General features: G+C 37.8%; 1 protein-coding gene across 3 annotated transcripts in view; it reads left to right on the forward strand.

Moving 5' to 3' along the window:
* The first annotated feature begins 1,186 nt into the window (after nt 1-1,186).
* LOC102216649 (basal cell adhesion molecule) overlaps nt 1,187-12,543 on the forward strand; it is a 63,649-nt gene continuing 52,292 nt past the window's right edge. For all 3 annotated transcript variants that reach the window (XM_023330755.1, XM_023330756.1, XM_023330757.1), the window contains exon 1: nt 1,187-1,516. In XM_023330755.1, coding sequence (XP_023186523.1) covers nt 1,453-1,516 — 64 coding nt within the window. In that variant the 5' untranslated portion in view covers nt 1,187-1,452. The remainder of the gene's footprint in view (nt 1,517-12,543) is intronic.

The following is a 12,543-nucleotide window of genomic DNA, read 5'->3' on the forward strand; positions in this document are numbered from 1 at the left end:
TCTCCTCCAACCATTATTAGATGGAGATGATTTCCCATGTGTACAAATGCAAAATGGTCTCTTTTCCAATTTCATACTTAATCAGCAGTTAATCGGTTCACATTTCCATATATAATTCAGTTCATTTGCAACAGTTTTTCACTTTACTGTCACGCTAGTACATAAATAACTTCCAAGTAAAACATATACTTCAAAATAATAAAACAATCAAAATATATTAATAGATAACAGTAATTAGTATAATTGTAGGCTGCTTCTAGCAGCACTGCATCATCATTAAACTCTGTGACAGTATTGTTGTGATATTGGCATTTGTTCGCTGCTTGGCTCTTCGGAACTGAGAGTTATCTTTTTAGCTAATATCATCACTTAAATAATTTTTTTTATTATTTCAACTTGGTGCACCAGGCAGGGTTTATAAACTGAGTTACAATTTATGTTTTTAAAACAGCATTCATTATCACAATACTTGAAATGAAGGCAAAATTAAAACACTTTGCAGCATAGTGTCCAGGGCTTCTATCCTTCATGTTTGTAATAAGAAAATAGTAATACCAACTATTCTATTTTTTATTTTATTTTGTCTTTTATTCTTTATATGTTGTGTGTGAATATATGTGAATAAAGTAAATCGAAAATCTATTCTATTTCATATTTTCTCAATGTGAAGGTAAAGTTGAGACTATGTTTATTGTTTCTATCTTGCATAAGACCATAATATGGTCCAGGTGAACATGGGGTCCCTCCAACATGTTTTAGACACAGGATCCAGAATTTCATGTTTTGCATATTTAGGAGGGGCCTTTCCCAGGGCGTCATTCATGCAAGAACCGCACTTATCTTTCACTTCTCAGTTTCATGAGGGCATTTAATGTGATGTTAAAATGTTATTTAGCAGCAGCAAACTAATTTCTGATTTATACGATCTAGATCTTCTCTGAGAAACTTAGTTATTAATATTTGAAGCGCAGCTACAGTTTTAGGGTTTGCTATGAGTCACCCAGCCTCATGATAAAATCACTTTTAACTTTCTTTAAAGCAGTCCCGCGGGCCCCCAGCAGACCTACGCGATTAGTCAACCAAGTCTTTTCATTGCAACTGAGGTGGAGAGCCTGGCAGGGGAGGAGGCAGGGAGGAAAAGAGAGGAGGGGGCTGTATTTGGAGAAGAGGGGGGTCACCTTTTGTGCAAATATATCAACCAACTAGACTGCCACTCGAATCAGGTTTCTGAGAGAGAGAGAAACAGAGAGAGAAGAGGAGAGAGAGAGAGAGAGAGAGAGAGGCGTTCATTTCGCAGGGAGAGAGATACGGAGAGGGAAAACATCGCTGGAGCATTGAAAGAAGCGAAAGACTTACTACTGGGTCAAATTTACAGATTCTTTATCCCTCCAAATTCAATAAAAACAGAGTGAGCACTTTGTTATAAAAAAAAAAAAAGTTGAAGACGCAGTTATGGCCGGAATAAGGTTGGGACGCAGAACAGCGCTGTGCACCTTGCTCTTCTTGATAATTCCAGGTAAGTCCGCTACTTAAAAAAAAAACAAAAAACATACACATAACTTTAATTTGCCGCGAACTGGTGCAGGTTGGATTTTCGTGCCTGCAGGCTGTAAGTTCTCCACTTCTGTGCTCCGCTGACTCCGACTTTCAGAACGACACCGAACCTGTCTGTACACGCCGCGTTGCGTTTCCCCCGCGGCTTGTGGCAACTTCTTTCCCACTCGCTGTGGTTTGGTTCGATTCCCAATTTTTCACCGTTAAGAAACCTGTTCAGTTTGGGAGTTTATACAAAAGACAGAAAGAACAGGTGGAGAAGCAGGAACATTTGTGCGCGTTGAACGGAATTTATTTATTTCAACTCGAATTGGCAATAAAAAGTCCTTGCGGTTGCGCAGCCGCTGAGCGTGAAGTGATTGGTTGAAGTGTGAAAGGTGACTCTTGGTGGAAGTGGTTGGAGTTCTCGCATGCTACTCCTGCTACTTCAGAGGGTTTCAGTCAATAAACACTTAGTAGTGTCTACATTAAAAACATAATGTTGTATAAATATGAATATATTTTTTAATTCCTCATAATGTTTAATTGCTGAAAAAAATACCACAAACCCATAAAGAAAATACTGCCAAATCCTAAAATCTCCTCAGTAAATCGCTCCCTTCGGACTTAGAAGTCCCTTTCATTGTGAAGACCATACCTCTGGATCAAGATCAGGCTGTTTTCCAGCTCTTTGATGTCTGATCTTTGGGATTTATGTCTCCCTTGCTGGCACTGAGCCTCCACCCTCAGCTCTCCTTTGGTGCTGCCAGAAACACTTAGTAGTTCTAAAATCCAACCTGTATTTCTCCTTATTTGATCTGTATTAAACGAACTTTGGTCATGGTTTACCAGAGGACTATTTATACAGTGCGCTTGATGCTCATCTTTAATGGTCCTGTTGTTGTTATTTTTGTTGTCTTTTCATGCTGGGGAATATAATTACTTTTTTTAATCATCACAATAGTCAAGAATCCGTGCATGCACATTCCTTAGTACCATTTGTATGATATTGAAATATATGTAAACACACATACATACACTTACAGAATCCTGGAAGTTGAGAATTACAGCCCTGCCTTTTACCTTTTTGGAGGGAGGGGGTGAAGGGTGGAGCCTGAGTGCTGGTGATTCCTCTCTTTCAGTGCTTTTCTTCCTTCACCAGTAGCTCTGTCTCACAGCAGACATTTAAAGCTGAACTATGGTGCCTTGTGAAAGTATTCACACCTCATGACCTTTTACAGATATTGCAGCATTTATTACTTAGTGTGATAGATCAAATATAAATTAGCACATATTTATGGAGTAGTTTTCAACATTTTCACTAACAAATCTGAAAAGTGTGGTGTGTATTTAGACTTGCAGTTGTCAACTAGTACTTGCCATTTTCTCCATTTTCCTTTGGATTTGTATGTCACTCTACCTATCTTTCCTTTTGACAAGCTGCCCTTTAATTACTGAACATTCCCAAAGCATGATATTGCCACTACAGAAATAAAAAGGCGTATTAATGAGGGCTGTGTTTCACCTGGGGAAAGTTCCAGCTGCCAAAGACAGAAATTTAATTCAACCTCAGCAGTGAACCTGAGCTAATTGTGTCACTTTCAGTTCTTGTGAAAGTGACACGGTTCTTCCATTCTGTTTTTTTTCTTCCTTTCTTTCCACCTCAATCTTGCTTAATTCTCAGTTCTCATTCTTTTTCATTCTACCATTTTTTAAATATTCTAGTTGGGTCTGTTGTTTGGAAGTGACGAAGTTATCCTGCGCTGCTGTTTCCCTACCTTTAGCCTGCAGTCCAACCCATAATGTGCCCTGTAATTAATAGAACTGGGTGTAGTGTGCAGCATATCACACAGCTGCACTGCATTGATTAAAAGTCTTGGTTCCAGGTGCTAAGCTTATCTCCGCCCAATCTTCCTCCCCAACCCTCCCTCCTTCCGTGCTGTCCCACGCCCTGGAAATGCTGCTCTAAAGAAAGAAACAAAAAGATTTTGTCTTCTTCTTTTTGGGAATCTCATATTTTTCAGTCTCCCTTGAGCGTCTTTTTTTGTCTAGATCAAGAAAAGCAGTTATCTGCTTGACTACAACCTCCTCTAAAATCTTGGCCAGGAAAGGAAGCTTTGAGATGGTTTTGTAACAGCTGAAAAGAGAAGAATCCAAACTAACGTTGGGTGTAAAGAATCATTTTGACAAGGTTCCATTCAGATCAAGGTGTCGGCCTCTGACACATAGAGTTGGCCTTTTTGTCTAAGGCTGCCTTAATTCCCTATACTCATTTCCTCACTTTTTAATTTCTGTACCCCCTGCCAGCTACGCATCAGAAGTGCACCCCCTGCAGCCGTGGGTAATTATTATGGTATTAGGCCAGAAAAAGAGTCATTTAAGCCAAAGGAAGATAAAATCCAGTGGACCTCCCTTAACAGCTGTCCTGGGGCACTTTGGGGCTCAGGTTTGTAAAGCCACACACTGAGGTATGCATAGATGTCATCTACTCAGTGATCTATAGCTGTGCAGGCATGCAACCTTTAATTGTCATATGGGCACGTATATGACTAATGGGGATTCCTGATGTTAAGCAATACCTAAAACTTTATAGCTGAATTGTCAGTGGCACAATGCTTGGGAATGCATGGGCAAGTTGGCTCCTTCTACCATTTCCAGTCCATAACAAAAATATCCACACTACTTGAACTTCTTTAGCAGTTTGTCCAGAGGCAATGGAATAGTTTATATGAAAGCATATTCATTTGTTAAAATGGCCTAATCAAACCCCAGACCTAAACCCAGGTAGGAATTTGTGTCATATATATTCTTTGTCCAGTTTTACTGAGCTTAAACTATTTGCAAGGAACAATAGGCATACATTTCGGTCTCTAGGTGTGCAAAGTTAGTGGAGACATACCCCAAAAGACTCAAAGCTGTAATTGCAGCAAAAGGCTCAACTACAATGTGTTGAGTCTGGGAATAAATAGAAATTCAAAACTGTGGAACATCAAAGTAATCCACACAGTACACTTCATGACAGTACACTACTTTGAGTTGGTTTATCAATAAAATCCCAGTAAAGTACTTTAAAATTAGTACTGTGAAAATGTTAAAAAGTTTAAGGGGTATGAATTCGCAAGGGACTGTAACTGAATTTTGAGTTAGTCACTGCTTGGAAATGCAAGCACATGTTTGCCCTCTCTGTCATTTGGATCTCTAGGGGGAATAGGGATTGAAACGGAGGATTCCGAATGGTTGTGTTTGAGGATATGTGTGACTGAGATAATGACTGAGTAAATCACTGAGTTGGAATAAGTGGCATTCCTCTGAGCATGCTGTTACCTGCCATGTAATATGTGTTTTAGTTTGTCATCAGCTCAAATTCTACAGCAAGAAGGCTTCCTTTCTCACTTTATAGCCCCCTCCAACCACATTTCTAAGAGAGTAATCCGTGCACAACCAAGCATCCACAATTTACTGGTTATCTCCCCCATTGAGGCAGCATTATAGATAAGAGGCTGTTTTCAGTAAGGTTTAAAAAAACTGAAAAGCTCTGAAGTCCATTTAAAATGTCCAGTGCAGTTTATGATTTCCTCTGAACACCATGTTAAGCCATTTCATCAAAGTGACAGGACACTGATGTTGGCGGGTGAGCTGGCAGCAAGCCCCAGACAACTGGGCATCAGCACATGGTACAGTGCACACACGTGTTTAATTCTCCAAAGTTGGTTAATAGGGTGAATGTAGTTCAGAGTGCAGATGAAAGAAAGTGTTCCCTTTCATTTTTTTCTTTTCTTACAAGCTTGGAGGTTTAAAGAGCTGCAATATATAACTTTATATTGCAGATATATTGCAGATATATATATATATATATATATATATATATATATATATATATATATATATATATATATATATATATATATATATATATATATATATATATATATATATATATACACAGTACAGACCAAAAGTTTGGACACACCTTTTAATTCAATGAGTTTCCTTTATTTTCATGACTATTGACATTGCAGATTCACACTGAAGGCATCAAAACTATAAATAACACATGTGGAAATATGCACTGAACAAAAAAGTGTAAAACAACTGAAAATACCCCTTATATTCTAGTTTCTTCAAAGTAGCAACCTTCTGCTGTGATTACTGCTTTGCACACACTCTGCATTTTCTTGATGAGCTTCAAGAGGTAGTCACCTGAAATGGTTTTCACTTCATAGGTGCCCTGTCAGGTTAATAAGTGGGATTTCTTGCCTTATAAATAGTCATGAAAATAAAGAAAACCCATTGAATTACAAGGTGTGTCCAAACTTTTGGTCTGTATTATATATATATGCAGTATATACAGTATACATTTGCAAATGACTTGCAGTATAACAGTCTGTTATACTGTCTGCTATAACAGACAGTTATGTACTACATTAAAAAGAGGTGACTACACAAGCCTCCACAAGTTTAATCTACAGGTGGAACTCACCAGATTATGTTCACTGTCACTGTCCTTATCATCCATCTGATTCGTCCCTTTATTTTTGTTTGCTTCTCTGTCTGTTTATGTTTCCATTATGATGAGAGATTTACTGCACTTATCTGTTTCCTATTGTTGCTACGTGCCATCACTTGCTGTGATTTAACATGTAGCCTTTGCCTGTACAAACTGCTGTGCTCTAATGTGTGGCTAACTGTTAATGACCCCGCCAAGCTTCAGGAAGACAGCCTGCTGGTTTTTAGAGGGCGAGGAGTCTGTTTGCTTTTACGCCCGTCCCTAGAGCCCTTTCACAATGGATTTATGGACCACTATTAATGATTTTTCAAATAAGACTGACCATCCTCCCCCCTACTTGACCTGCCCACTTGTTTTTCATTATGAATAGCACTTTGTCTACTTTTGTATCCATCAACGCCATGGTTGGTATTTCAATTGGGTTTTTACCGCCCACATTTCAACATGTTTTGTAGAGCACAAAACAAAATTGAAAAATATAAAAAATTATTCCTGAAACCAAAAAAGCTTTTTGACTCATATCCACAAAAAACATCATACATGTATGATAATGGGTTGTCCGAAACCTCAGTGTGTGATTCTCTCATATTAATATATTAATTACTTGATAAACATATTTTCCACATCCACTGTAAAACATTCTTTATACTGTAAACAATTTTGGCCAAAGAAGGATAAAACAAAGACAGATTGAAGCCTGGGATTAAGGGAAGGAACATCCCAAACCAGAGGAAGGAAAAACAGCATAGTTTATGACTCGACCATTAGAGATGGCTCAAGAAAAGTCAGACTGCATGGGCATAGCTGTTGTTTATGAGCATAAAATGTATCCAGTGTTAATCTGAATCTGAACCAAATGAAGGAGAGAACGTTTTACCTCGGATCCATCTATAGTGGATATATTTTATCTTACAACCAACAGATGAGTAGTGAGTTAGTTAACTTGAAGTACTTGTTATGGCTAAATGACATGTTCTGGCTAAAGTAAATCCACTAATGGGTCATTGAGGGTGTGGCAGACCCCTTTGGCTATTTGGCTTAAGGCTACATTTTTGATGAACTGTTAAATGTTGATTATGTGGAGAAAGATGAGATGTAACTATAATCTAAAATGTTTTGGTGACTGTAGTTTGGAGTGTTGTTTGGGCATAAAAGTAAGAACTGGATCAAAAACTGCAACATTTTAACCTAAATAATGCCAGAATTTCAATGTTTCAAATTAGAGTTTTCATCCCATGCGATCATTCCCTGCTGAAGTAAAATACAGGATGACTACGCTTGCCACAGAGCACTTTTGAATCTCTCCAAAAGATACTGATTTGTTGAGTCTCTAAACTAATCTTCTTGTAACTTTTCAACCCTTCTGAATAAATCACCTTCTAAATCATAAACCCAAATTTGAGCTGGAAACTTTAGTATCACTATTTGTCCCTTGGTGTTTCAGACCTGACATTATCTCTTTATGACAACTTGCAGTGGTGTTCTAGTGCTGCTTTTCTTTCTCTCAAGCTATTGTTTTTGAAAATCAACAGCTATTGTAAGTTATGAGCTTAAAAAAAGGGAAAAAAGTGATACATGCCCTTTAATTGCTTGAAAACTAAAATGCATTGTTTAAAAATGACAAATGGAAAGGTGAGGTGCATGACACTGCAAAAAGTGCAGAGCGTGGGTTTTTTGTTGTTTTTTGTTTTACTTTGAAGCAGTGCTGCCGTGAAATTAGTGGGAGTTGCTAGCAGGGAAGGAAGGAAGCAGGGTGGAAGGGAAGGAAGCAGGGTGGAAGGGATGGACATGGTTATATCAAAGAGTGGGATGAGAGAGTGATTAGAACAGAGCGTTGTTCTGCTACTGTGGACTTTTATTGTTCTCGTCTTTGGGGAGGAAGTCGGTGTTGATGTGTAATTTTGAATGCAGCCTTGAAAAGAGACTCCATGTCTCTGTATGTGTGTCCTTGCTGCTGCAGTTGGCAAATTGGGTTGGGGGTGGGTGATACAGCTTGGAACAAAATTGAAAATTCACAAAGCTCTTTCAGGATACGGGGTTAAGAGCTAGCCCGTTTAGATAGAGCGTGCAGTAGAAAGATGAGAGGAAGAACCTCTGTGCCTCAGTCCATTTTTCATTAGAATACACAAAGAAAGGCAGGATTTGCTTGAGCTCTTTTAACAATTCCATATTTAACCCAGCTGCATTAAACTGAGAGGTAAAATACGATCATTTTGTTGGGATTTTCAGTATTTAATCCATGTCGTTGCCATTTAATTTAATCAAATATTATTAAAAATAAATCTATGACTGCAGGAATAAAGATGCGACATGCTGGATAACGGCAGGATTGAGGAATACCAATTAAGAATGGGGAATGCCATGCAGAATCCCTGGATCTGTGGCCAAGGAGATCATTTTCCTGGCAAGCAGAGAAGAAATCCTAACCCCTGTGCCCCTCCAACCCTAAACCCACCATCTGACTGCTGGCTGGGAGAGGGCCCGCTGAGAGCCCCGCAAGCTGTTGCCTCTCAGACATCAACAGTTGCCTCAGCAGCAGTTGTTGAATGCATCCCTCGATTGAAGCCACACAACAGCCACTTTCTTTTAGCACGTACAGAAACACACACTGGGGTTTCATTAGCACCTTCTGTCTTTCCACATTGCTGTTTTTGACTTGTGTGTGAAAGACAAAACACCCAAATGCACAATTCTAACTTACAATTCAGTTTTTTCCCCCCTATTACTTTAAGAATTGATTATGTACCCATCTATTATTTTATGACCAATCACCTATTTTGTAAACCTGAGTCCAATGTCTTTTTAAGGAAATACGAAGATAATGTTTTTGTCCTAATTTGCTAAAATATTTCTAAGCTGAGCATTGAAATATTTTAGCATTAAAATATTTATTGTAAAATGAAATCTTGCAAGTTATATTTTAATCTAGGGTGGCAAAATCACATGAATTTCTCTTTCTTTTACACAATTTTTCATGGCCACTTCCATATGTCAGAGCACTCCTGATGAGACCTCAACTTTAATCTAGTTAATGGGTAAGCTGCTGTGTTACCCTCCCCAGTGAGGCTGGTCACTGTTTGACAATGAGATCTTCTTGCTTTAACTGGGCCAGGGGGACATGGGAGACAAGCAAGGCAACATTAATCCTCTGCAGTAGAAAGGAAAAGGAGGATGGGAGTGCTAGTTCTAGTGTTTGTGTGTGAGAAACAGAGGGGGTATATATGTGTGTGCTGCATCACCTGCATGCAATTGTTTGCTTTTGAAGTTGATAGTTTCCTGTGACTTGATGCATGTTAGTGAGGAAGTCATGTGAGAACAAGTCCGCAGCAGCAGTGACCAGATCTAGTATCAGTTTTCAGGTCTTGTAGCCTGAGGAGATAACTCATCTTTGTTTTATGGATTTCTTTCTTACCAGAGCCCGTCTAAAAGTATAGCCAAAGACTTCAGTTTCCTTTGCTGCTTTCTGCTTGTGTGAACTTGACTTTGAAAGAGAAGAGTTCCTATGCTCTGAATGTTAATTTTCTCCTCAAGTCACACCATGTTTCTAACTTTAGAGCAAGTCTTTTGCTCTAAAGCTTTTTCTTCTTGTCCTTAGGAAGTTTTTCAGTCTCCATCCTCTTTATATGCAGTTTTCTGCAAATCACAATTTTGATATGCTTCAGTGATTAGAATTTGGTGGTTGCTTTTGTAAACTCCTTAAGCAGAAAATTTGATTGATGATATTACATTAGAAGATATAAGAACAGCAATATTTTTTTCTGATCTACCTGCTGTTATTGGTCATCGTTAATTTTGTCTGTTAGAACCAGATGTGACATGATTCTGGGTTTTAGAGCTGTTGCCGTAAACAATGTTTTACCATTTTGAAACAACGGAATTATTCCAGAGGTCACTCTCTCTGGAATAAAGAAGAAAGTGGACAGTGAAGAGAGTGAATTCTCTTCACTGTTGTTATTAAACTACAGCCTGCATTTGCATTTTTTCGAAAAACATATCCAGCATCTTCTATGATCCAGCATGTTCTATGATTCAGAGATTAGACTGCTAATCTCTGTGATTATCATCTTCTGAAGAAGAAGAACAATACCTAACTTTGGATCATCTCAGTATCAGCACCCACAATGAAAAGTAACGTTTAGTGTGTGACCTTGTAGTTGCACGTTCATGGATAAAAAAAAAAAAAGGATTTTTGTATTTTCTGCTTTCCAGTGAGGACTGATAATGCTGAAGATCAGTAAAGTCAAGTCAACAGACAACTTACTTTCCAACTGTGTTATTTGGTTTTCCTCCCTCTTGAGAAAAAACAAATAATTACTTACTTATCACTTGAATAAGTTCAAAAGTGTTTGTCTCACTGACATTTGAGTGAGCTAATGTTACATTTATAAAATAGAGTCCATTAGGTTAAGTTACAGATACTGTGCATTAAGCATTATTTTAACTTTTTGTATTAGTTATGGCCATATTTTTGTCATAGAAATGGAGTCAAATTTATTTCTGTAATTTCTGTTGTCCATTTAGTGGAAAAGTATTACAAGCTTCCATCGGGCCAATATGAATATTTAATTCAAAATCAATAGCTTTCCATTGTGTTATGACTCCATCAGACTAAATGACTCCCAATTACATGTCTGCAGTGCAGATAAACACATGTGATGGATAGTTATTGTTACAACTACAAAGTACTTAACTGGTTTAGAGACTTGTTATTAGGGACTAAAGTAATTACTTTCCAAATCTTTGCCTTGAGAGCATCTTGCGTTTTGCCCCTGCGGCTTGTTGCAACATTATGATCAAATGTTCTAAATAGGGTTTGAATGTTTTTCAAGTGGAAGTGGGAATATTGTATGCTGTACTTGTAAAGGTTGGGAAGGGTATGTGCTAGCTGCCACATTGTGTCCTGAGAGCGGTGTGAAGGTCCAGGACAGCTGAGTGGATCCCTTTGATCCAGTTTCCTACACACATACACTTTTTGAAGATTGTGTTTGTGGGGAGTGATTAAAGATGTACCAACTACTCATGTCAATTAGCAGTCCAGGCATTTGCACTGCTCATTGTGTCGCTCCCTATTCCTGTGAATTGACAGCAGTGTATGATGGGGGGTGTGGGTGGGGACGGGTTAATGACATAGGCAGAGAGGACACATGTTTAATAATAAGTCCTGACAAAGAGGGACAAGCAGAGGGGAGGGTTTGTAACACGGTGGGAGGATGATGGAGCATTCAACGTGTCACTGCTTTTCATTATGTCTCATTTCTAGTTAGAGCTAGAAATCAGTATCATTATATAAATTAAAATGTTTTAACCTGGCTTAATTATAATAATATGGAATTTATAGGACTGTAGAAACAGTGAGAGTAATTTGGATTTATCTATATATATATATACAACTAAGGCTGAAAGGTAAATTTGGAAGCGTATTTGCTAAAGCTCAAATGGTAACATCAATAATAATTAACCAAACATTTCAAATTAAATGTACTAAAGATAGAACACAGCAAACTAAAGCAGAACACAGCTAAAAATGCTGAGCTTCAGCAGACAGTTGTTGAAGAGTACAGATTAGCTGACCGATTGAAAGACTGAAAGACTGTGTACTTTTAAGAAATGTACAGAAAAAAAATATTGAAAATCACAAAAAACTTAAGAATTCAAAGCAAGCAGATGACAACAGAAGAAAAGCTAAAAACCTAAAAGATTAAATTCATTGAATTTAAAAAGGTGTGCTTGAGATGCATAGAAGACTTGCTAAATCCTAAACAAAATAGCATTTTACACACAAGAAGCTAAATCTAATGCTACACTATTATGTGGCATGCTAACAGCAACTATTATTTGCTAAAATACTAACATTGGCTAAGGTGCTAGGCCTTGCATGTTGGATAGCTAGCAGGTTGGCTAACTAACTTTTCTCTACTAGCATATCATTTATTTTGTAAAATGTTATTGGTATTTGGAAGCAAATGTAAGACAGGAAAGTAAATAGAGTATTTATGCAACTATGCGGTTGAATACACCATGATTTTGCTTCAACTAATTATTTATGAACAGACCTATAACAAACTTTTTTTCCCCTACATAAACCATGTGTTTGTTGGAATTGTTTAAGTCAAACTGTATTTCAGTCCAATAGCATATTTAATGAGTCAGATGACTGAGTTAAAAACAGACATGAAAGAAAGCAGGAATTCCCTGGTTTTAAGTTCATTGTCAAAAATGTTATCATTTAATCTCTTTTAATATAAATCAGCTTCTACTCCCATAATACAGTTGTGATGGAACTGATGTATGAGTTAAATTGCTGAAATAAACTTTCAAATATAACTTTTCAAGTGGAACCTGTATTTTTCTGTGTATATTGTCAGCTAGGCCCTCCTCTGTTTGCACCTGAACAATGCTACATTGTAAGGGCATTCCTTCAGTCTATTGGAATGCAGGTATTAAAACTGGGCTGATTACACACATTGCACAGACAGACAGAGGAGGGTTTGGTGGGGAGGGCA

The sequence above is a fragment of the Xiphophorus maculatus genome, chromosome 3 (genome assembly GCF_002775205.1).
Source record: "Xiphophorus maculatus strain JP 163 A chromosome 3, X_maculatus-5.0-male, whole genome shotgun sequence".
Taxonomy (NCBI): domain Eukaryota; kingdom Metazoa; phylum Chordata; class Actinopteri; order Cyprinodontiformes; family Poeciliidae; genus Xiphophorus; species Xiphophorus maculatus.